The sequence below is a fragment of the Carassius carassius genome, chromosome 9 (genome assembly GCF_963082965.1).
Source record: "Carassius carassius chromosome 9, fCarCar2.1, whole genome shotgun sequence".
Classification (NCBI taxonomy): Eukaryota; Metazoa; Chordata; class Actinopteri; order Cypriniformes; family Cyprinidae; genus Carassius; species Carassius carassius.
In genome coordinates this window covers 18,996,291-19,020,473 of record NC_081763.1, presented here as the reverse complement: position 1 = coordinate 19,020,473, position 24,183 = coordinate 18,996,291, and the positions used below count along the sequence as shown (strand labels likewise).

Below are 24,183 nucleotides of genomic sequence, written 5' to 3'. Positions count from 1 at the left end.
TCTTCTTTATGCACCAAGCACTTGTAACACTCCAAAGAGAAACCAATGGATAGATAGATAGATAGATAGATAGATAGATAGATAGATAGATAGATAGATAGATAGATAGACAGACAGACAGACAGACAGACAGACAGACAGACAGACAGATAGATAGATAGATAGATAGATAGATAGATAGATAGATAGATAGATAGATAGATAGATAGATATATAGATAGATAGATAGATAGATAGATAGATAGATAGATAGATAGATAGATAGATAGATAGATAGATAGATAGATAGATAGATAGATATGCCTATACGTTGTTATATAGTTTTCTAAAACGTTTTTGTAAACGTATGGTCACATACATCAGTCCAACCCTCATAACTAGCCTACCTGAAAATTTTTTTAATCAAAATTCTCAAATAACTTGTAATTTAACATTTGTATAAGAGAATAAATTAGTTATCGCGCTACAGTTTGATCCAATTAAAAAATGGCAAGAAGTTGAGCCTATGACGGAGAGCTGCAAGAAAGTGGGCGGTGCTTACAGTGAATACCGACATTGTCGTCCAATAAAATAATTTAGTGAAGGCACAGGGGCGGGAGCAAAACAAGTGTGTTTTACATGAGCTGCAGTCGTGGTGGAGTCCAGTTTACCGAAATGGCGGAGACAGCAGACGGAATGGAGGTAAGCTGGAGCTACTCAAGGCCATTTCGCCTATAACACATCCGATGGCAAACATCTATTTGCGATAGTTAGAATTAATACGGCAACTTTATTTGCTACGTCTAAGCTACGAGTCTGTAGTAGTTTAACGGGTTTGGTTGCTGCGTATGTAGTTATCAGGTGGGTAGAAATGTGCGCACACGCATCTTGAGCATCCATTTTAGCCTGCCGCGAACAATTCATTCATTTAGCATCACGTGTCTGCTATTGCTAATTGGCTAAAACGAGTTAATACAGAGCTCTGTAATGCTACGCGTAACCATTTGATGCACTGTGGAACTGGATTTAGTAATGTCTGAGTCCTCTTATCAAACGTTAACTCCTCGCTCAGCTTCCACGAGGGTCGTTTAGAGCACGCCGGAGGCTCCTTGAATGACTTATTGTTGGCTAGAAGACCGCATGGGACGGGACACCGCAACATGAGGGCTGTGAAATACTCGATTATTACTTATTACAGCTTTGTCCTCAGTTATTAATCAGTTATTAGAAACCAGATTGCTGTAATTGGCGGTGTGGCCGGTTAAATTTTTTTTTGCAACCACTTTTTTGCCCACGTGTATTTAGTTCAAAAGTTTCGGAGGTCTTCTGTCTCAATTAATCCCATTTAAAAGACTAGTATTGTCGCATCTTTTCTTCTCTAATGAATTTACTGTTGTGTGGGTAAAAAATACGTTAATCACAGTTTGAACTACATTGAACTGGTTTTATAGAGGCAATGCTGGTCTAGAATTTGCTCAGTAAGTAATAATAGTAAAAATAGTAGAAGATTTTGATTGGTCCCAGTGGTTTGAGACTTTTGAATCCATTCATCACAAAAGCTTGTTCGACAAGTGATTCTTTTGTGGCTAGCGAGTAACGAATCTTTTATTCGAGTCATGAGTGACCGACACAGGTTTTGTCCTTTGTTAAAATTAGCATACATACAAATCGGTTAAGCCACCACAAAATGTTTAAGCATTGTACAGAATTCCTCACAATTAGCAACAAAACGGATATAGCTTCTCAAAATAGTATTTAGCATACAAAAGACACGGTGTGTAATTTTTATAAAAAAATTTTTTATAGGTTTCCCAGGGAGAGAGCTCAGCAAAACCTGCAGCAGAAGACATGACCTCCAAAGACTACTACTTTGATTCCTATGCACACTTTGGTATTCATGAGGTACAGTCTTATTGGTCCATCATGCTTCACGAATAGTGGTACAATTACACCTCTTCATATCTGTGGTCAATGTAAACCCATTCTGTGTCCACAGGAGATGCTAAAGGATGAAGTTCGTACTCTGACGTACAGAAACTCCATGTTCCACAACAAGCATCTCTTCAAGGATAAGGTGGTGCTGGATGTGGGAAGTGGAACCGGCATCCTTTGTATGTTTGCAGCCAAAGCTGGGGCCAAGAAAGTTATTGGGGTGAGTGTAAATCCTGCCTGTTAATGTAAATGTCACCTCATTGTTTTCAACAGCCGAGTTTTTGTTATGGATACTGACTGGTTTAGTTAAATGAGGTTGTTGCCCGTCCTGTCAAAGTGATGGGTAGGTGATCATGCTGTGCTTTTCTCAGATTTTACATTCTTTTGTCATTTATTCCCCAGATTGAGTGCAGCAGTATATCAGACTATGCTGTGAAGATTGTGAAGGCAAACAAGTTGGATCATAGTAAGAACTTCTCAAAGCTCTTGACTTATTGTTCACAGACCTCATATGCACATCTTTTGAGCTAAACTTAACTGTCCTTAACCTCACTTTCCCTGTCCAGTCGTTACCATCATTAAGGGCAAAGTGGAAGAGGTTGAGCTTCCTGTGGAAAAAGTAGACATAATAATCTCTGAGTGGATGGGCTACTGTCTCTTCTACGAGTCCATGCTGAACACTGTCATTTATGCAAGAGACAAATGGCTGGTAGGTGTATGCTAATGTCCTTTTAAAGTGTTGAAGCTGTTCACTATAAAAATTGTGCATGCTGGCCATAATTTGATTCATGTTCATGTGGCCTATATGTTTTGTTTCTTTAGACACCTGATGGCCTGATTTTCCCTGACAGAGCCACGCTCTATGTCACCGCTATCGAGGACCGACAGTACAAAGACTACAAAATTCACTGTACGTTTCCATCTCTGAATGCATTTGAGGCCCTTTCAGCTGTTTCTGAAATAAGATACCATTTCGTTTGTTTATTTGTTTGCATTTTCAGGGTGGGAGAACGTTTATGGCTTTGATATGTCCTGTATTAAGGAAGTGGCCATCAAGGAGCCATTAGTGGATGTTGTTGACCCCAAGCAGCTCGTTAGTTCTGCCTGCCTCATTAAGGTTAGTTTACTTCACAAAAATCTGCTTCTAAATTATATGATGTGATGATTGGTTTTTATATAACCCCTGCTCGCTTATTTTTTCAACCCTACTGATTCTCTTGGTTCATTAGGAGGTGGACATCTACACTGTGAAGATTGAGGACTTGTCCTTCACGTCACCTTTCTGCCTGCAGGTGAAAAGGAATGACTACATTCATGCGCTAGTAACCTATTTCAACATAGAGTTCACTCGCTGCCACAAGAGGACAGGCTTCTCTACTAGTGAGTGCTGTTTGTTTTTCCCCTCTCTCTACCACACATTTTTCACTATGAGTTTCTTAATTTATAAATGAACCCCTGACAAACAGTGGATTTGTCTTTTAGGCCCAGAATCTCCTTATACTCATTGGAAGCAGACTGTGTTCTACTTGGATGACTATCTGACGGTTAAGACCGGAGAGGAGATCTTTGGCAACATCTGCATGAAACCCAACGTCAAGAATAATGTACGCCCCATCTGCACTTATTATTCTAAAATCACACTTGTAGTACAATCTTACATGAAAGTGAAGGAAAGTCTATTTTATAACTTGCTATTGTATTCCAATAAAATAAGTTTCTATAAATATGCATACACTACTGTTAAAGTTTTGGTTCTAAGATGTTTGTTCTTTAAAAAAAAATAATAATAATGTTGTCTATAAATAATAATTATTAAAAGGACTATAAAAAAGTTAATTCTTTAGACAGAGCATGCTTGCAGGATAACTTAAAACAAGCATGTAGAAGTAATTATATATTTTATATATATAATTTTTTTTTTTTTTTTTTTGGCTGAATATTACTAGCAAAAATATGAAGATTTTCACTACTTCAGTGTTAATCTTAAAATGAAACGTCTTGAATGTTATAAGTTGTCAAGAGAATTTTAGATGTACAGATCTACATGTGGTTCACATTCCGGACCATTAAGTGGATATTTCATAATTACATTTTCATTTTTCCCCCCTATTTTCCAGAGAGACCTGGACTTTACTGTTGACATCGACTTCAAGGGTCAGCTTTGTGAGGTGTCCAAGACTTCAGAGTACAGGATGCGCTAGATTTCTTGAGCATCAGTGTATGTGAGGCAACTCTGAGAGCAGTGCACACTTATGTGTGTGTGTGTGTGTGTAAAACAATGTACATTATTCCATGACTGTGCATGACAGACATTTTTAGAGATTCTGTTTTACAGAATATTGTCTGACATAAAGGATTTTTGAAAGTTTTTGCCTTTTTAATTTTCTCTCTTTAAAATGCATCCAAGGGGACTAAACATGGTATATTTGTATTGTGCTTTATTCCATCTTGTGCGCAAAATTCCTTTTTGGCCCTACTTTTTCCAAATTTTAGGTGTAGCATCTTGAATAAAATCCCTTGGGTTTATGCATGTACACGTGCTACCGGGTGCAACTGCTCTCTTTTGCCTGTTGTCTGTGTCGGACAACATGTCCTCCATATATATATATATATATATATATTTGTTCCCCCTGCCATGCCAACATGTCTGTGTTGGTCACTGTATAAAAAATAAAAAAAAATGCAAATCAGCCATATGTTTTGATATCCCATCTGGCGAAGACAGGATCTTCCATGTAGATAAAATCGGTCATGTTTCACTGTGGACAGGAGCTCTGCCCAGTATTCTTCTGAATGAGCCCATATCATTTATTATTAGCTCTGTACTTGGAGGCAGTTGTTTTGGACCATCACTAGAAGGTGCCTCCATTATACGATATTTGTCTTCTGTGGAGCTTCTTTTAATTCATGTAGTGCTCCAATGTCCTCATCTGTTAGTTTTGTTTTTTTACTTGTTGCAATGACTCAGTCGGAGGATATTATCGTGTTATAGTGATCTCTTGTGCATCTCATAAGTGGTGTTAATGAGCACTATTTTTTAGATCCGTTTAATCCTATATGATCTTTTTAATGTCAAATAGGAAGAAAGTTTAGTTTAAGCTTATCTGCTGCTCTTTTGCACTGTAAGCACTTACAACTAAGTTTCTCAGACCCAGAACTACGATTTAATTCCATGGAGGAAAACCATCAGACTAAATTTTCCATTTGAGTGCTTTTATTGAAGGCAATGCTTATCCTGTGTTTGAGTAACTTCACATTTGTTCCATATTGTGATCTTCTCATAGTGTTGCTGTGTACTACAGTGTTATTGTCGAGGGGTGCAAGTTCACATGCCTTGTCTAGCACTGGTTTGGATTATTACCAGGCTGGCATTTGTCCACTAGGAATTTTTTTCCCCTTCTTTTTTTGAAATAAAAACAAATTAAACGTTGTTGTTGTTTTTTTTTTTTTTTTATTAAAATATTAAATTGTTAATTTATTATTATTTATCATTTATAGGTTTATGGGACCATTTTATATTGGGTCTTTTAGCCGACAATCAAAGTTATTCAAAACTTAAGTAGAAGTCTTCTGTATGCTTAAATAAAGATGCTTTGAATTGCGTAATTAAATTGAGGCTTTTAGGAAATGGTATTCACTCCCAAAACACTTTTATGTAATGCATACTCGTTTATGCTTTGATTTTCCAATATGCACTTGTTATTGAGACTTGGAAAGACAGTATATTGAGTTCTATTGCCGTGTCTTATTTTGTGTGGTGATCATTCTCGGGTGCCGGACAGGACACACGAACCAGACCAATTTCTGAATTTAGGTTATTTAATGAACAGTTGAGTAGGCATGGGCAAACAATCCTGCAGTTGGCTTTATAATATATGCGTTTCTGTGTGTGTGGTTTTTATGGCATTAATACACACAATATAACTATATTATATCCAGGAATGGCATGAATACTCTCATATGCACATCCCCACGTACTGCATTCGATTTCTTCCACAGTTCTACCCATAACTGAGCGCTGCTCCTGATTATTGTATGCACTCTGGTTGTGTTAAAGCACAACGGTCGGCACCAGAGTTGCGCATATGTGATTGTTCAGTTATCTGCGCTTACTTTCTTAATTGCTTCTTTTTTCTTATACTGACAGTTGTGAAAAATTTTAATATATTAAATATAAATATATCCAGCAGACCAGTGCAAATAAAATGTTGCTTTTGAACACACTACAGCTAGCTTTAGGATTGGGTGCTCCAGGTTTTGTAGCTTTGAGCACTTCAATTCTATCTGAATGACTTACATTATGAATGATGACTGTCATGTGTGAGATAACACTGCACCAGTAATGCGGTACGTTCAGTTCAGTCCAAAACATGAACGAGTTCATGAATTATCGTTCAATGAACGCGTCCAGGCACAACTCTGGCGGGAGTATTAGCTTCGAGGTATGGGGAATGGCTGCTAACGTACTTTGCAAAAAACAAATGACTGAGATCATCATGAATTCGGTTATTGTTTATTTATTGCCTAACGCTTACATGAGGCCCCGTCTAGTTTGTGTGTGTGTGTGTGTGTGTGTGTGTGTGTGTGCTCACGTCTTATATTTGTGAAGCCCTAAACGGCGCCTCATACTTATACACTGGCCGGGAAGCCGGTCGCGTTCATTCACAACTTGCGCCATGATGATGTCAGTTTGTAATGATATGCTAAAGCGTTACCTGAGGTGTCAACCCCCCTCCTTCCTGCAACCAATCAACGTGCCCCTCATTTGCATTATTATAATGACCGTCCACGACAGCCAAAATATCGCATCAGATCTCGCGAGACAATAATGCCTACAGAGATAAGGGTCTGAGGAGCTCTGTGTTTATTTTTTTTTCACTTTTCTTTTTTAGAAGGGCCTGAAAGACTATAATACAGCAGTAGGTATCCAAGGTAATACGAGGGTATGGCTCCTTTTTAACCATCCAAAATAGTTTCCTCAATAAATACGCTTTAGTTACTAAATATACAAATGTCTTATCAAACTGTAGTCAAACATTTCAGTATATGACACATTTATTCAGTATACAGTATCACTGCATACAGACATTTTGCATAACCTTGCTGTTTTTCATTTTAAATTTTTTTTTTTCATTAATTTATTTATTTTGGTGTCTTTTATCTTTGGTATTAGAGTAATCTATGATGTTCTTCCAGGTATTTATTCAAGCGAATCAAATATCTGCATCTTTGAAACAAACAATAACGAGCATATTTTACCATTTGATTTTCAAATCACTCACAGCTCTGCCATTTTAACTTAACATCCACACTGAAAGAAGCAGAGCACAGCATTTCCACTTTAACACATCTCAGGTCTCTTCTTGGCCGCCCGACAGCGGAGAACTTTGAGAAAACTGTCAATTTTGTGGGAGTCCCTGCGGAAACAGGACAGCAGGAAATGGAAATTGACAAGTCGAGAAGTTTTATCCTGGCCAAGGCTGCTGGTGTAAAAAGGGAGAGAGGACAAGTTGTCTGAAGATAAATCCATCTGTAGAAAAGAAAACATGGACAGGGACAATGCATAAATCAACCCTGCTTTAAAAGATTTCTTTCAATATTTTGAATCAACATTCACAATATATGTACTGTGATGTACCTTTTGAAAGACGTGCTCCAGACCCGCTCCCAGGCTGTTGATGTTGTCCTGCAGCTCTTTGGTCTTGCTGTTAATGGTGTTGCGTTCTGGATGAGCCAAGCTGGACGCCTCTGAGGAGAGAAGGGCGAGGGGATCGGACCACGCCAGCAACAGAGACCGAGCCAAAGACAGCAACTCATCCTCCTGCACAAACAATCAGATAAAACTTCATTCACTGCTGGTCAGTTTCTCCTGCAACTACAAAAGTGACCACAAGTGGGAGATGTTTGCCACATCACATTATAAGTTCACCCCCATAAAAAATTTAAATTCATGTTGTTCCAAGTTCATAAGACTTTCGAACCAGTGTGGTCACACAGAAGCACATTTGTGATTCTGCAAGAACCAGTGAGGTTTGTCACTGAGGCAAGTACAGTTGAGCTCCTATGTATTATGTTTAATGTGCTCTATATGTGTTTTGAGTATTGTTCATATGTGAATAAAAACCTAAATTAAATCATTTCATCATTTAACGCGATAACGTTTCTTTAGAGGACTTCTTTTAAACAGCTCGATTTATATGGATTTATTTTTCAATGTTTTTATGAAATTTTCGAAGCATCCAGGTTTTGGTGGACTTTAAATGGAGGGGCAGAAAACTCTCATGGATCATTAAAAATATCTTCTTTTTTGTTTTGAAGATCAACTAAAGTCTAATGGGTTTAATTTAATAATAAAAAAAAATTTGTGTGAAGTATGCTGAAAATAGGTTGGACTGAGACTGAATGAAAAGAAATTAGAACTTGCAAGCTTTATAAAGTATTTATAGAATGTAAAGACCCATTTGCATCATATAGTATCACATGTTTTTGTATTTTTGTAAATTTTGTTTTTATATAAAATATAATAGTTATAACAACAATTTAGTAATATTTGTATTTAAATTATGCTGTATAATATTTAATATTTGAAATTATAAAAATTTTCAAATCAAATAATATAAAAAAAAAAGCTGGAATACACTCTCAGAAATAAAGGAACGAAAACTGTCACAGGGGCAGTACATTTTCATATTGGTACATACTAGTGCCTAAAGTGTCGATATTAGCGCCTGAAAGATACAAAAGTGTACCTTTTGCAAATAAACTGCCCCAGTGACAGCTTTCTGTCCCTTTTTTCTGAGAGTGTAGGAGAAAGAATTCTTGCATTTGATAGAGATGAAGATGGATGAGTTAAAATGACTTACCGGTATTTTCAAGGCTTGGTCTTTGTCATTGGGAATCTGAAGAGAGGAAGTGTGGCACATCGATGGACGAGGCATCATTACCCTGCCAACAGGAGGAAAGTGAGAATCCTGTGGATGAAAGCAAGGTTAATATCTAACAACCAATCAAATGAATGAAATAAATATCTGTTTGGATAAAACTGGTCACATATTGCAAATAACCCCTTGATTGTGCATATAACACCACATAAACACATTTAGAAGGATGTGTGGTACTGACCAGGTCATTGGTGAGAGAAGTGCTGAGAGAGTGAAGTTTGTTTGAAAGTTGAGAGGCTCGCTCCAGTAAATCATTCAGACCGACACCATTGATGGAGACAAACGCACACATCAGAACAATCACTGGAAAGCAACAAGAAAAAGGTGCTCAAAATAACAGTATGGTCATCTAAAGTCCAGTGTTTATGAACAGAAAATGGAAAGGAGGAGTGGTAAAGTGTTTGGTTACCTGCAAAGTATAGTCTAGATCCTTGAGTCATTTTAACAGTTTTCTTTATTCTCTCACTTCAATCTTTGCAGTCTGATTTCCTCTCATGAGCTCTCTGTCATTTTCTTCCCATTATATAGGCCTGCACTTCTCGGTCCTCTCATTTTCATATGCAATGAATCTTCCACTCCAGGTGTATTAATTGAATCCTGAAACTAATGAAAAACATTGATGTTTTGAAGTTATTTAAGTAGGTACAAGATACAAGAGCGGAAACATCAGCTGATCAGATGATGTACCAGGTAAAGTTTGAATTACTTTTGAATATACAGATGATATTTGTGATGTTTGATGATTTGTGCGCCTACTATTTTATTTTCATAAAAATAGTTTTTTTTGTGTGATGCTATTATTTTAGGATCTTCGGGCTGTCTGAATGGAAAAAACAAGTTGATTCTAAAAGACTGCACCACTATCAGAATCAGAAAAAGTTTTATTACCAAGTGGGTTTTTGTTTTGGAGGCAGGAGCTTACGATGCTGAAAAAGGGTTCAGACAATTTAAAATAAAGTGAAATATAACACTAATAATAATAATAATTAATAACAATAACTATATGGTAATAAAAATATAGCGATAAAAAAACCAGTAAGACAGAATAATGAATGTGCACATTTGTGCTATATACAGATGTACAGTTTTGAGAAGTTATGTAGAGGTTGATTTTCCTAGCTCTTTTCTTCACAATGGAGGTTGTGCACCCATTCTCTCAGCCACATGACATCTACACATGAGAGACCCTTCCCCCAGCAACAAGGAGACACTGAATTGTCAAGCCCTGCTGTGAACTGGGAGCTTTTGAAGCCTTTTCTTTTCTTTCCTTGTTTATTTATGTCTGAATGTGCAAGCTGAGACAAATTCTTACGAAACTTTCTTGTTCCCTTCATTTTTCTGACTTAACAGTTACAGTGTGTGATTTTACAGAGCATTGAAATAACAGAACTTTTGTAATATTTTTGTGTAATGTTATCATTCATTCATCCATTCTTATGAAAATTAACCATGGATTTACTGTAACTTAAAAGTGTAACCATGTTTTTTGCATAGCTTATCGATTACCATTTCTGTAACCACAGTTTTAATTACAAATACCATGGTTAAACTATGGTTAGTGCAAAACCATGGTTAATTTGTGGTGGTTTAACTAGTAGGCTAACCAGGTTTTTTTCGTTTTTTTTTTTTTTTTTTTCATAGTAAAATTTTTGTAAGGGTTCATTCATTAATTCTGTTACCTCAAATTAGCTTTAGTCTTTCCAAAACTGCTCATAAATTTTGGGCACTTTTAAATTTCAAAGGCTATTTCAGGCAACCTATAACTTACATTGTAAAATTCAATTTGACCAACTGCTAAAACAATAAGAGATCCCCGCTGCTATAACACATGTATTTAAAGGCGACTAATCAAGAGTAGTATTGTATTTCTATTTCCATATCTCTTCTGCATTAGGGTCGTTTCTCCTCCCTCGAGACTACACGAGAATGAGGCGTGGATCCAGTACGCGTTCAGTTCAAAAATATTCATTTTGTTTTTCAGGTCAATCTTGCCAGATCCTTCCGGACTGCTGACCCAGGAAAAGTATTGGTTGACATTTTATGCAAATTTAATTAAGCGCACTTTATCTCGTTGACAGCAGTGTAAATGCATATGGATGTTAGTTGATAGTTTAGAGAACATGACGTTATTCAAGTCGGAAGGTCGTCGTTAAATAGCCCCGTGATTTTTTCAGATGCGCGTGCAGCTTTCAGTCTTTTCCTACAGGTTTTATCGCGTATCTTGATTTAGACATACAAGTGTGCTTAGTCAAGCTTAACTTTTTAACTGTCCGTCGAGGAGGTGGTCAGATGGAGAGATCCACAAAAGTTTCAGATCTTTAGAAAGTAACCGATAACTATGATTTTGGTGCAGTTAAATGTATCCACTTGCTCAAGGACACAATCAAATGGCTACGTTTTAAAAGTAGAATAATACAAAGATAATACATTTCACGAATTTGACTTTAATGGCATTTTAGCCTTCATAATATTTTTGTTTATTTCATTAATAATAATAATAATAATAATAAAAATACAAAACACGCACTTCAATAAAACTCCAATAATGAGGTTACAAAATATTCTAATAATTTTTTTGTGAAACTTGCACATACTTCACATATTTTGTGAATTGTTATATGCCTACATATGATTCAACAACGCGTTCTGCGTTGCCATGCAATTTAGACTTTAGGAAATTAGTTATTAACCACCTTTGCAAGGATTGGATAGATTGTTGTTTAAAGTTATGTTTCTGATTTATAGTCTACGACTGGCGCTTCTTGACTTTGTGAAGGGGTAAAACTGTTTGAACAGATGAGGGCGCGGTGAGCAATGAATGAATCTTATCTGCGGTCGAATGAATGAATGTCGTTACATCTTGCCCTGCACATGTTGTATGTCTCCCTCAAATGATCAGACCCGATTCAACTCATCAGCTCATTAATTGAGAGTGCATGACCTGAAGTGGGTGTGTCAGATATTTGGAGACACACAAAACGTGCAGTGCTGGGGGTACTTCATGGAGAGGTTTGAGAACCTCTGATTTAGCTTAGCTAGTCAGAGTGGTCTGAACACCATACAGCTGGTCAGGCTGGTAGACCAATTCATTTTTAATTCCTTAATTAATCTGCTACTTCTAAATTGTATATATAAATGTAAATATGGGGGAAGTAGGCCTTTGTTTTTAAATTTTGTTTCTAAGTTAAAAACAAAACAAAACAGGAAGGTTTTAAAATGTGTTAATTTATATGTTTTAAAGGAGCTATGTGGAGGTTTTTACTTAAAAAAATCTTTGTAATCTTTGCTGTAATCGGGCCTTAAAAGTTAGGCCCGACAGATTTCGGCCCGAGCCAGACAAGTACATTTTGATTGACAGCTTTTTAAAAGCCCGAACCCGTTTACAGCCCGACATTATTCAAATGTACGCACGCACACAGCTCTTTTGCCTTTTGTCAAGAATGAGTCATTTATACATGTTTTAACATAATTTATACATGACTAACGTAATAGGCCACTTGGAAGTTTGAACAAAGAAATAAAATAAGTCCTCTGTGACATCGTAACATCTCAGAACTCTAAATAGCCCTAGGTATAGACTCATTTAGCCTATAAATAGGCCAACGCACAAATAAAAACGAGTCTTTCTTAAAAATTTTAATTAAGATAATTTTTAAATTAAGATGGGTATTTGGCAATAACGAAATTAATTAAGATAAAGACTCTGCCTTTTTTGCTTCGCCATAGCAGCTGAAATTTAATAAAAGAATAATGCCAACATTAGCCTATATAAGCTAGCCTATATGTCTACATTATGCATTTAAGACTCAATTAGTATTTAGTTATCATTTTTAAAACCTTTACTCACCAAGATAATAATAAAAATAGCTACTCGCAATAGACAATTATAAACCATAACATATGAAAGAGAACTTTCCCGGCAGTGCAAGAGCATGACTGGTACACAAGGCTGTGCTGGTTGCATTTGAGGTACAGGTCATGGTGTTTTTCAGATTTCGCTTTTTTTCCCTCCACGGCATACTGTAACCCCTTTGGCCTCGATCTGGAGGACATCGCGGAGGTATTACTCCAAAAAAGGTCACTGACACGCACGGGTATACCTCTTCCCGTCATGGCAATCTGTCGCGCTGGTCGTGTTTGACCATTTGTTTGTTGGAAGTAGCAACAGTAACTAAGGGGGGCGGGGCTCGGCGAAAGGCTAATTGTGTGTGGAGGAGTCGGGCCCGAATTGGTGCGAAAATTCACAAAATGTGACGTCATGCGCTTTCTCGTCTACTTGGGCTTACAACCGTACGGCACGCCAGCCATTATAGTAAGCAGCGGCAATAGTGTTTTCAAATGGACTCTGCGGATGGAAAGAAGCGACCAGCCTCCAGCACAATTCAGACACCCACGGACACTCCTTGTAAGTTAAAAGAAAAAAAAAAAAGAGCGTGCGCACTGAGAACGAGCATGAGACTGGCTGCAGTTCCTCTAATGACCACTGGTGTCAGTAACGGTTAGAAATTTCAGAACCTACACAATGCTCCTTTAATTTAACCATTTTATGTTTAGTTATATATTTCGATTTTATTTATAGTTTATATTTAGTCTTGTGTACATACTGGCTTTAGTTAATTAAATCAAAACAAATTAAAAAAACAATTAAAAAAAAGGAAATTGGATCTAATTTAGATGATACTGCTCTTATATGAAAATAAATATTAACAAAGAAAGGAATTGTGAAGTGGTGCACGTCTTGAAAACATGTTGCCATTAGGGGGCGTCAATGCACAATCCATGATATAATACAAAAAGTAGTGCAGCTTTTCTGTGCCTGAATGCAAGTTAAGTTTCTCTGCGTACTTTCCATTGTCTCAGTACACTTCTTTACACACTGTTGGTTTAGGTGCAGAAAGAAGCACAATTCTTTGCTTTTTGCATTTGAAGCACCATACTTTTAAAATGTTTTTTTTTTTTTTGCTGAATAAGGTTGAACCGGTTTGATCTCTTGCTCGTGTAGGCTACACATGTGCCCTCTCACGTTCCCACCTCCTTCGTCCCCTGTATACTATGTTCACTCCCCCTCCCTCTTGCTGACTCTAACTCTCCATTCTCTTTTTCTCCTGCACATGTAACCACAGGAGCGTACGGAGCAGGCACGCATACACACCTACGCCACAGAACCATGTCAGACTCAGAGAATGCAGCTTCTGCTGAGACCCCTGTCCCAGCACCCTGTGGGGCCATCAAGGCAGATTTAGAGAAATGGTAAGTAGCAGTCTGGATTAGCAGTCATGTATGGTCCATACTGATCTGTTGCATCTCTGTATGGACCGAATTAAAATTAGTTAAATTATTATGCTCCAACATGTAGATTTACTCCTACATAGATATACTGTAGCTCATAATTAGTTAGAATCATGCTGGGATTGGTGATATTCAGTAGAATTATGATACGCAGTGTAAATTGTGCATCATGATGGTGATCCAAAATGGAGGGAAGGAAGGTTTACGCAGAGGGATATGGCATTTTTAATAAGATGTAACTTGATTAAGTTTTGTAAATGGTTTGATTGGTCTGAGTTGGCAGCAGCATTGGGGCCGCTCATTAAGAGAATTCTGGGGTTTTTCTTCAATTTCAGATCTTCCTCATGGCTGATTGGCTGTTGGGAATGTGTCTATGTCATGCTTTCCCCCTCGCTTATTCTGCCATCCCTGATTTCCTCTCTTAGTCTTCACAATTTCTGTCCCTGCTGCCTCCCTGGCCTCGCTTGGCTATGTTTGAGTTTTGACCACTTAAATGATAGCGAATCACTGATGTTGGCGGATTAACATTTTCTCCATTTTCCCTGCCCTCCCACTAATAGATTTTGCTGGTTTTATATCCTGCAAATGAAGGAGATTGTGCCCAGTGGACAGTGATGAACATTCTTTCAATATGCTGTCTTCCCTTCCATGTGGGTTTTAATTGTTCCCTCTCTCTCTCTCAACCATTGACACTAGCCATTTCTCAAACTGAATTTTGACCCTAATCCCCACACCCACCCCAAAAAATGTAGTTTGGCTGCTTTTGCTGTTTGAAGTGTTGACAGGCCTGGGCAACATGAGAAAAAGATAAGGTTGCAGATACCCTGTCCTTTGGTGTGCAAGGACCAGATATGGGAAGGGTGTGTGGTTGAACAATGTGTCACCGGTTCATCTGAAGCACTGGCCATCACAGTCACCTTCATTTACAGCAGTGTTTCTCAACCCCAGTCCTTGAGACCCACCTCCCAGGATGTGTTAGACATCTCCTTATTCTTACACCGAGATGATGATGAAATGAATCAGGTGTTTTAATAAGTGAGACATCTAAAACATTCTGGTAGGTGGGTCCGTAGGTCTAGAGTTACGAAGTATTGCTTCACAGGATTTAAATCAAACAAAATCCACTAATCCAAAAAGGATTGGAGGGAGGGCAGGTGAAATGGAGAAAAAGGTGCATTCGTGAACATGAATAATTTCCTCTAACATGAGCAGCCACTGCTCAAAAGTGACAAAGCAAGACTCGGGGGCTGTAGGGACAGACACACAAGACTGGCAGGAGAAAGATGGAATGGCAGAACTGTTAACAGTTTGTCATTAAGCTTTCTGTAATCATTTTGGCCAGCAAATTGCATGACTAACTGAATGTTTCACCGTACAGAAGGCCAACCTTCAAGTAATGTACACCACACTGGTATTTATAGTGCCGTCGTACATGGTAATGTATAGATGTGTGTGTCTGTCATCCATTATACAATGTGACATGTACCATTCGCTGGATCACTTTACACATGGTCTAAGTATGTCACAGTGGCCATTTTGTCTTTTTTTGTCATGTTGCTTCACAAACAGGAATTAATCATGGGCTTTAAAACCAAGAAGGGGATTAATGTTACAGGTTCAACCCTTGAATCTATCACTTGAATTGGGATGATGCATCTAGTTGCTTGTTGTGGAACGTGTAAAATCTCTTTTTGCTGCTTTCTGGCAATGTGAATCTGTGACCTTATGACCTTGAGATCTTCTCAAAGTTTGTGACTGTGAGTTAACAGTCAGCCGTTTTGTCCTATAGGGTGTCCTTTCAAGAATGTCAATGCAAATTACAAGTTAATCTTTTACACTTTAAGCAGATATTTTCCTCCCATTTGTGTTAGCATGCCTGCTCTTGTAGTTGTTGGAATGCAATGTACTAGTTTTGCAGAAGCTCCCCTCAGGGTAAACAGTGTTACTTAATCTATCAATAAACAAAAGCATCTGGTTTATCAACATAGGATAGCTTTGTTATAGGAGCGCCATGTGGAAATAAATCAATTCCATATGGATTCAGTATTTATTGATTGCAGTTGAATTTTTTTCTTGAGGTCAAGTAAAATGTTTTCCTGTTTGTTGTGTCAGTGATCAGAGCACTCCTGAGCCGGGCCCTTTTTCCTTTTGCATTATATATGTGGATGACTGGCCATCTTGTGAATTATTCAGTCTTAATTTGGGGAATGTGATCATCCCCTTCCCATTTATCTGTTGCTTTTTGTTATCGTTTTAATTTCACACCTCCAAGACTGACAGATTTCAATATTTGACTGGCAAATAACCGTGATTTGGTTCATTTAATGCACATTTGAAGCACATTGTAAGATCAATTTATATCTTTAAAAGGATAAATTCTGTCATTTAATCACACTCAGGTGATTTCAAACTATTTCTTCTGCATAATACAAAAGATAATATAGGGAAGAATGTTGGTAACCAACTGGTTTTGACTTCCATTTTATGGACAAAAAAGAAAGCTCTTTCTCAAAAGTCTTCTTTTATATTCCACAGAAGAAAAAAGGCATGCAATTAGGAAACAAGATGAGATGATGAGTTAATGATTGCAGAATGTTCATGTTTTGGCAAACTATCTCTTTAACTCTTTAACAATCTATCTCTTTTCTAGCTTTTAAATTGACTGTGCTTTTGCCGCCAGTTTTGATAAAAAAATAAATCGAAAGATCTTTAAACACATCCATGTTCTGGTTCATTTGATGCAGTCTTCCACAAGTTTAACACCTTTAAAAAATAAATTTATCTGTAAAAATAGCTTTTAAATTGACCACTCTTCCAGACCAAAACATGGGAGGACTAGAAACTGTTTTGTGATCTCTAATCATTGGTTGTTGAGGATTAGGACATACTCTAGCCCTAATTGCTAGTGAAATCCCCCCAAACATCCTTACACCTCCGTCACGTGGCTCGTCAGATCCAGTCCGCATAAGACGCTTTATATTTAAATTGACCAGCTGCGTGTTACATCAGCACTCACTGAGAAAAGAGAGAAAGAGAGGAAGAGCATGCGAGATGCAGCAGATGATCTGTGGGGGAGGGAGAGACTTAAATCATTTTCTATGCAGGGGAGGGACTCTTTTCCTCATAAGTCACGACATCTCCCTCTTTTAGCTGTAGGCATGTCTGTTTTCCATTGCCTGCTTTCTTTGTCACGTGATTCTAGGGCTCTATCTTTCACTCCTTTAGCTGAATTATCCACCTCCCTGTTTTTGCATCTCTTCCTTGCGCTGCCATTCCAACCGTTTTCACTCCATCACTCTAATGCAGTGTGGCAGTGGCAGTTATTGTTTGGTATGGAGAGGCTCAAATAATCTCACTCGCACAAATGCATACATAGTGTTTCATTCAGTTGCAGCAGAATCCGGCCTGTTGTGAGTACTTAGCAAAAACTAAAGACACAACCAAAGTGATGTAATGTGTAGACTTGTGTGCTTCCGAGGGACAAATCTGCATTTTTGTGTTGTATATGGGATATGTTGATGTCAGACATCCCAACCTGCAAAAAGTCATTTCAGGGAGGTATCCCGAAGACAACACCCCAAACCCCCCCCCCCCCCCCCCCCAAAAGGAAGGAAATACATCTCGGCTGTAGTCACCTTCTCAGTGAGACTTTGCCTATCTGGAGAACGGAGATATATTGGAGCAGCCTTCCCTGTGCTTAGCCTCCCTAACATGTTGTGGTCCCTAAAAGATATAGAAGCATAAAATATTATTTCTATAAGCTATAGGCCTATGTAATTATTCGTTAATTATGTTTAAATATGTAGATTACTTTTACTATTTATATAATCTGTTTATACAATTTATGTAAACTGCTTTTATTTATTTTCCATTGCAACTTTAAACAGGTCTAAGGAGTTTGTTGTTTTCATGTAGCCTTGGCAACTAACCTGAATAATATGCAGATGAAATTAAACCTGTCAACTCACTTCAACATGCCTTTTGCAATCATATAACCCGCCATGGGCAATGCTTGAGCAAGACTGTCATTATGTTTGACACCTATAAGACAGGGGTACACTTTCGTGTAGTCTGCCGTAAAATGTGTCTTATACTTTTTTCTTTTTTTTGTGGCACTCTCCCTCTGCCATGGTGCTCCTGTTTCTAGATAGACATAACTGATAAATTTTGTTCGGGAGAAGAGATAAAAGCCCGCCCACACTGACAATTGATTGGTTGATTTGCAGAAACAGGCCAATCAGGATGCTCTCTGTCTTACATGCGCTTCGCACACACGCACATTAGCACACACACGCAAGGTCTCTCGCTCCCTCTCCCTCTCTGCCGTGCGTGCGCTACACGGTTTGAAACACAGTATCTGTTTCGCATGCGCGCTTTTGCTCGCTCGGTATAGATTCCTGGAGATTTTAACTAATTTGTGGGTCTCAGGGAGCCGCTTTCAATATGCGGGAGACTCCCGGAACTTCCGGGAGACTTGGGATGTCTGTGATGTGAATCAGCAAGTGTATATGTGTGCTGGAGTAATGAGTGTGTTTCCTGTGTGCTACAGTGTAAAGGAGAATGGCGAGGAAGCGTGTAAAGAGCTAATGGAGGCTTTTGCTGCCTGTTTGAAGAGCAATGCTGAGGCATCATGAGGAGCTTAACATGCAGGAAAAGTAATGCACATTCACTTACTTTATTCCCTTTTACTTGGTCAAGTATAACATTTGTTATGCTCCCTTTGTTTTAAGCTTGTCTTGTGGTAGCTTCCTGGTCAAGACAACTTTTTTCATTATCATTTGAAATGTATGATATTTGATTCTCCGTGTTTCTGTTTGTTTTCAGGGGTTTACTGCACGGAGTCCTCCACCTTCCCACCATTCCCTGCAGCTCATGGCACTGGACTAAATGATGGGGTTTGGGGCAGAAGAGACCATATTTGTGTCTCTTCCCTTCTCTTCCGCCCTGTGAACCTCAAATGGATTTCTCCAACCTCCCCTCCCCTTTGGTGGCTCATTGTAGTGATCTGATCTGTAGACAGTTTGAAAGTTTATGTAAATGATGTGTCTCAGATGCTTTAAAAATGGAATAAAGATTTTTTAAATGGTTCAACATTTGTAACTAACTAAATTTGTTTTTACAATGTTTTAGTATTTAAGTAAACTCATTTCATTAACTTGCTTTGCAGATCCCGTCTTGCCAAAAGTGATGTCTAATGAGTCCCTGTGGTTTTATTTATATACAAGTCCAAAACATTAAGGTGGATGTAGTAAAGTGAATTGCAGGCAAGGATTATGCAGGCTTCTGTAATGGGTTTAGGTGAACTAAAGTGGGAGATTAAGCTTTCCAGTGTTACTACTCTAAACGTTTCACTTTGATTCATTAAGAGGCACACAAATACATCCTCTCAAATCCCCAAATGCACTTATCTCATCAGGCAATCAATCAATCAGATCTTAGGTCTTTCATGAGCTTTTAGCAAACAAGCTAGAAGTGTGAAGTCTTTTAACCAAGAATAAAAATCCACAGGGTTTGGACTGTGCTCGCACATGCAGAACAATCCTTTGGGGTCATTTAAACAGTATAAAGCAAGATATCCAGGCTAATTATCAATGCAAAAGCCTTGTCACACAAAATTTTAACAGTTGCAGAAGCAGAGACAACAGTTGGATGCCTCAATTTGACGTGGCATGGAGGTGATCAGTTTGTGGCACTGCTGAGGGGGTATGAAGCCCAGGTTTCTTTGACAGTGGCTTTCAGCTCATCTGCATTTTTTGGTATCTTGTTTCTCATCTTCCTCTTGACAGTAGCCCATAGATTCTCTGTGGGGTTCAGGTCTGGTGAGTTTGCTGGCCAGTCAAGCACACCAACAACATGGTCATTTAACCAACTTTTGGTGCTTTTGGCAGTGTGGGCAGGTGCCAAATCCAGCTGGAAAATGAAATCAGCATCTTCAAAAAGCTGCTCAGTAGAAGGAAGCATGAAGTGCTCCAAAATTTCTTGGTAAATGGGTGCAGTGATTTTGGTTTTCAAAAAACACAACAGACCAACACCAGCAGATGACATTGTACCCCAAATCATCACACACTGTGGAAACTAACACTGAACTTCAAGCAACTTGGCCTATGAGCTCTAGGACCTTGGTTTTCAAATGAAATACAAAACTTGCTCTCACCTGAAAAGAGGACCTTGGACTGGGAAACAGTCCAGTTCTTCTTCTCCTTAGACCAGGTAAGACGCCTCTGACGTTGTCTGTGGTTCAGCAAATTCCTTGACACATCTGTGAGGTGGCTCTTGCCTTGACCACAGCCTCAATCCATTCCTTGTGAAGTTCCCTCAAATTCTTGAATCGATTTTGCTTGACAATCCTCATAAGGCTGCGGTTCTCTCTGTTCTTTTTCCCCCACACTTTTCCCTTCCACTCAACTTTCTGTTAACATGCTTCGATACAGCACTCTGTCAGATTCTTTTGCAATGAATGTTTGTGGCTTACCCTCTTTGTGAAGGGTGTCAATGATTGTCTTGTGGACAACTGTCAGATCAGCAGTCTTTCCCATGATTGTGTAGCCTAGTGAACCAAACTGAGGGACCGTTTTGAAGGCTCAGGAAACCTTTGTAGGTGTTTTGAGTTGATAAGCTGATTGGCATGTCACCATATTCTAATTTGTTGAGAATTGGTGGGTTTCTGTTAAATGTGAGCTAAAATAATCACAGTTAAAAGAACCAAAGACTTAAACTACTTCAGTCTGTGTGCATTGAATTTATTTAATAAACGACTTTCACAATTTGAGTTGAATTACTGAAATAAATTAACTTTTCCATGACATTCTAATTTATTGAGATACACCTGTATTTTTTATTTATTTTTACCTGTTCAGAGCAGTGGAGTGGGGTTCGTGAGCTGATGAGAAGTTATTACTTAAATTGTAAAAATATAATATTAAAATGAATAAATTGAATTATAATGAAATAGAAGAATAGAAGAAACAATAAGGAAAAGCAGTCAAATATTTTATCAGAACATGATATATGTTGTTAAATTATTGAAATATTACCTTAAAAGCTCAGGGGGCTTTTATATTTTTGGTCAAAAGGGTTCGGCTGACAAAAAGTTTGGGAATCCCTTGTCTTCTAGACGTAGGAAGGGGCGCGTCAAAGCCAAACATGTAAAAGGTAATGAAAGTAGGCTATCTTATTTCTATAAAGCATACTAAAGAGCTTACAGACAAATGCAAAGCTACACTAACATTTCACGGTTTGCTGTAGCCTATGCAAAATAGGCATTTGTTTCGTACGAATACATGCAGTGAGTGATAGAAAATAAAATGATAAAAAAGTGTAAAATGTGAAACCTGAAATATAATAATAAAAACTTAGGCTATATAAAACGTATTACCATATAATTTTTTCTGACTTGAATCAGTTAGGCTACTTGTCATAATAACAAATGCCCAACTCGGAAAAAGTTTTCCAGTTACACTTTTAAAGCCCTGTTTTAGCACATTTCCAGGAGTTTCCAGGCCTTCTGCCTCTTCCATGCTGAGGACATATTTCTCGGTTGTCGTAAATAAGACTCCAAGAAAATAAAGGGAGGAGGGTGCGCTGTTACTTGGAGGTCTGCCAGACGGGTAGGAATATGGGATAACTTTAAGGCATGGAAGGTCATTGAATGCGTTTGACCTTGAGAAACATCACGTGAGGGAAAATAGCAGTGCTGAAATAAAAGTGCTGACTTGCAAGTCTAAGTGAATCTGCAGGAATCACCGCTGTCTGCTGATCTCAGATAACGATTAAAAACCCTGAATTTTCTCAGCAGAAGGCACCTTTAAAAAAAAATGTAACCTTGTAATTACTCAATGTACATAATATAGGTAATTTAATACAATATATGAACAGTTAATGCCTCACTTGTAAAATATAGACCAATAAAAATCTCAAAGAGATAGATCAATGCCCTCCTGCTGTCTGGACTAAGACCGCCTGATAAAGATTGGACTAGACGTTACTCCCAACATTTCGCTATGCCTAATGTTTTTGGGTGAGATCAAGAAATAACTAATAAATGCATATTATGTTGGGAAAGTTTTCCTCGCTCTATGTCTATGTCACGTTCTATGTCTATGTCTCTACTGCTACCTTGTGTTCACACATTGAACTGTATGGATGGTCCTTAATTTGTAGCAATAGAAAGAAAACAAAAAGTGCATTTCTTTACATTTACATTTCTTTTTTCTTCTCTGATCTAACTTATCCACTCTAATCAATCAATCAATCTATCTATCTATCTATCTATCTATCTATCTATCTATTTTTTTTTTACAAACTACAATTTTTTTTTTTTTTTTTTACAAACTACTAAAATTATTGGATCTCTTTACATTTACATTTAATCATTTAGCAGACGCTTTTATCCAAAGCGACTTACAAATGAGAACAATAGAAGCAATCAGATTAACAAGAGAACAACAACGGTATACAAGTGCCATGACAAGTCTCAGTTAGTCTAGATCAGAACTCATAGCCAGATTTTTTATTTTTTTTTCTTATCAATATATGAAAGACAAGAAAATAGTATTAGTTGGTTAAGTGCTGGCGAAAAAGATGAGTCTTTAGATGTTTCTTGAAAATGAGTAAAGACTCAGCTCTTAAGAATTCTGTACCTGTCGCTAAATGTCTGCTTAATGCATGTAAATGTAAAAATACTGAAAACCACTGTGAAAAAAACTACAGTCATCAAATATGGATATTCAATTAAATTCAATTCAAGTTTATTTGTATAGCGCTTTTTACAATACAAATCGTTACAAAGCAACTTTACAGAAAATTATGTTTCTACAGTATTTAGTAGTAGCTTATGGTGGTGACTGTCAGTTTGTGCACGTATGACAGGATTTTTAGAAAAATTAATACAAGATGTAGTCCGCCAGACGATGAACATTATTCATATTATTTATAATTAATAATTATTATATGATGCAGTCACACTTGTAGCAATATGTGTTAGTTCTGTTTGTTGATTCAGGGTTAGCATCATCTGAGGTCCTCTGAGGGTCAGCATCATCTCTTCTCAGGTGTTCTGGATCCAGACTGGAGCTTGTGTAAATCCTAGTTCGTGGCAAAACATATAAACAAATAGAAACATCATTAGCATAGCTGCTGATCCAACAAAGTAAAATTAATTAGTTTAACCCAAGCTAAAGAATAAAAATGCGCATTTCATCAGATGCAACTACACTCGCAATTTAAGATACATTATTCAAATGCTTGGGGAAAGAGATGCGTTTTTAATCTAGATTTAAACAGAGAGAGTGTGTCTGAACCCCGAACATTATCAGGAAGGCTATTCCAGATTTTGGGAGCCAAATGTGAAAAAGCTCTACCTCCTTTAGTGGACTTTGCTAGGAACTACCAAAAGTCCAGCGTTTTGTGACCTTAGGGAGCGTGATGGATTGTAACGTGGTAGAAGGCTAGTTACGCAGGAGCTAAATCATTTAGGGCCTTATAGGTAAGTAACAATAATTTGTAACTGATACGGAACATAATAGGTAGCCAGTCCAAAGACTGTAAAATTGGGGTAATATGATAACATTTTCTTGACCTGGTAAGGACTCTAGCCGCTGCATTTTGGACTACCTGTAGCTTGTTTATTGAAGAAGCAGGACAACCACCTAGAAGTGCATTACAATAGTCCAGTCTAGAGGTCATGAATGCATGAACTAGCTTTTGTGCATCAGAAACAGATAATATGTTTCGTAGCTTGGCAATGTTTCTAAGATAGAAGAATGCAGTTTTTGTAACATGGGAAACATGATTTTCAAAAGACAAGTTGCTGTCTAATATAATAATATAGTCCTGCAAGATTGTGGTTATATTAAAAAAAGGTCTATAAATAGTCTATAAATAGTATGATAACAAATGATCTTAAAATATTTCATGTGCTGCCCAATGACAATAATGTGCGGAATGAGTTCAATAATGTGAGGGACGTGTTCTCGGGCGGAAATGGGATGGGGGGCTATGACGAGCATGTTCGATGGGAATCGCGTAAGGGAGGGGACGCAAG

General features: G+C 37.8%; 2 protein-coding genes and 1 long non-coding RNA gene across 3 annotated transcripts; 2 read left to right on the top strand and 1 right to left on the bottom strand.

The window, feature by feature from the left end:
- The first annotated feature begins 565 nt into the window (after positions 1-565).
- On the top strand, positions 566-5,341 carry LOC132149183 (protein arginine N-methyltransferase 1-like). Its single transcript, XM_059558179.1, has 10 exons — positions 566-681; positions 1,786-1,881; positions 1,976-2,131; positions 2,314-2,377; positions 2,478-2,620; positions 2,734-2,821; positions 2,913-3,028; positions 3,141-3,291; positions 3,394-3,515; positions 4,029-5,341. The coding sequence occupies exons 1-10, from the start codon at positions 619-621 to the stop codon at positions 4,110-4,112; spliced, it is 1,083 nt and encodes a 360-aa protein (XP_059414162.1). The 5' UTR covers positions 566-618; the 3' UTR covers positions 4,113-5,341.
- Positions 5,342-6,873: 1,532 nt separating this feature from the next.
- LOC132149181 (prolactin) lies at positions 6,874-11,984 on the bottom strand. Its single transcript, XM_059558177.1, has 6 exons — positions 11,112-11,984; positions 9,262-9,455; positions 9,034-9,155; positions 8,775-8,882; positions 7,550-7,732; positions 6,874-7,441 (listed from the first exon to the last, which is right to left on the bottom strand). The coding sequence occupies exons 2-6, from the start codon at positions 9,290-9,292 to the stop codon at positions 7,253-7,255; spliced, it is 633 nt and encodes a 210-aa protein (XP_059414160.1). The 5' UTR covers positions 9,293-9,455; positions 11,112-11,984; the 3' UTR covers positions 6,874-7,252.
- Positions 11,985-13,943: 1,959 nt separating this feature from the next.
- On the top strand, positions 13,944-19,232 carry LOC132149182 (uncharacterized). Its single transcript, XR_009435006.1, has 3 exons — positions 13,944-14,102; positions 18,691-18,796; positions 18,966-19,232. It is a non-coding gene; the product is annotated as an uncharacterized LOC132149182 (long non-coding RNA).
- The last annotated feature ends 4,951 nt before the right edge of the window (positions 19,233-24,183 follow it).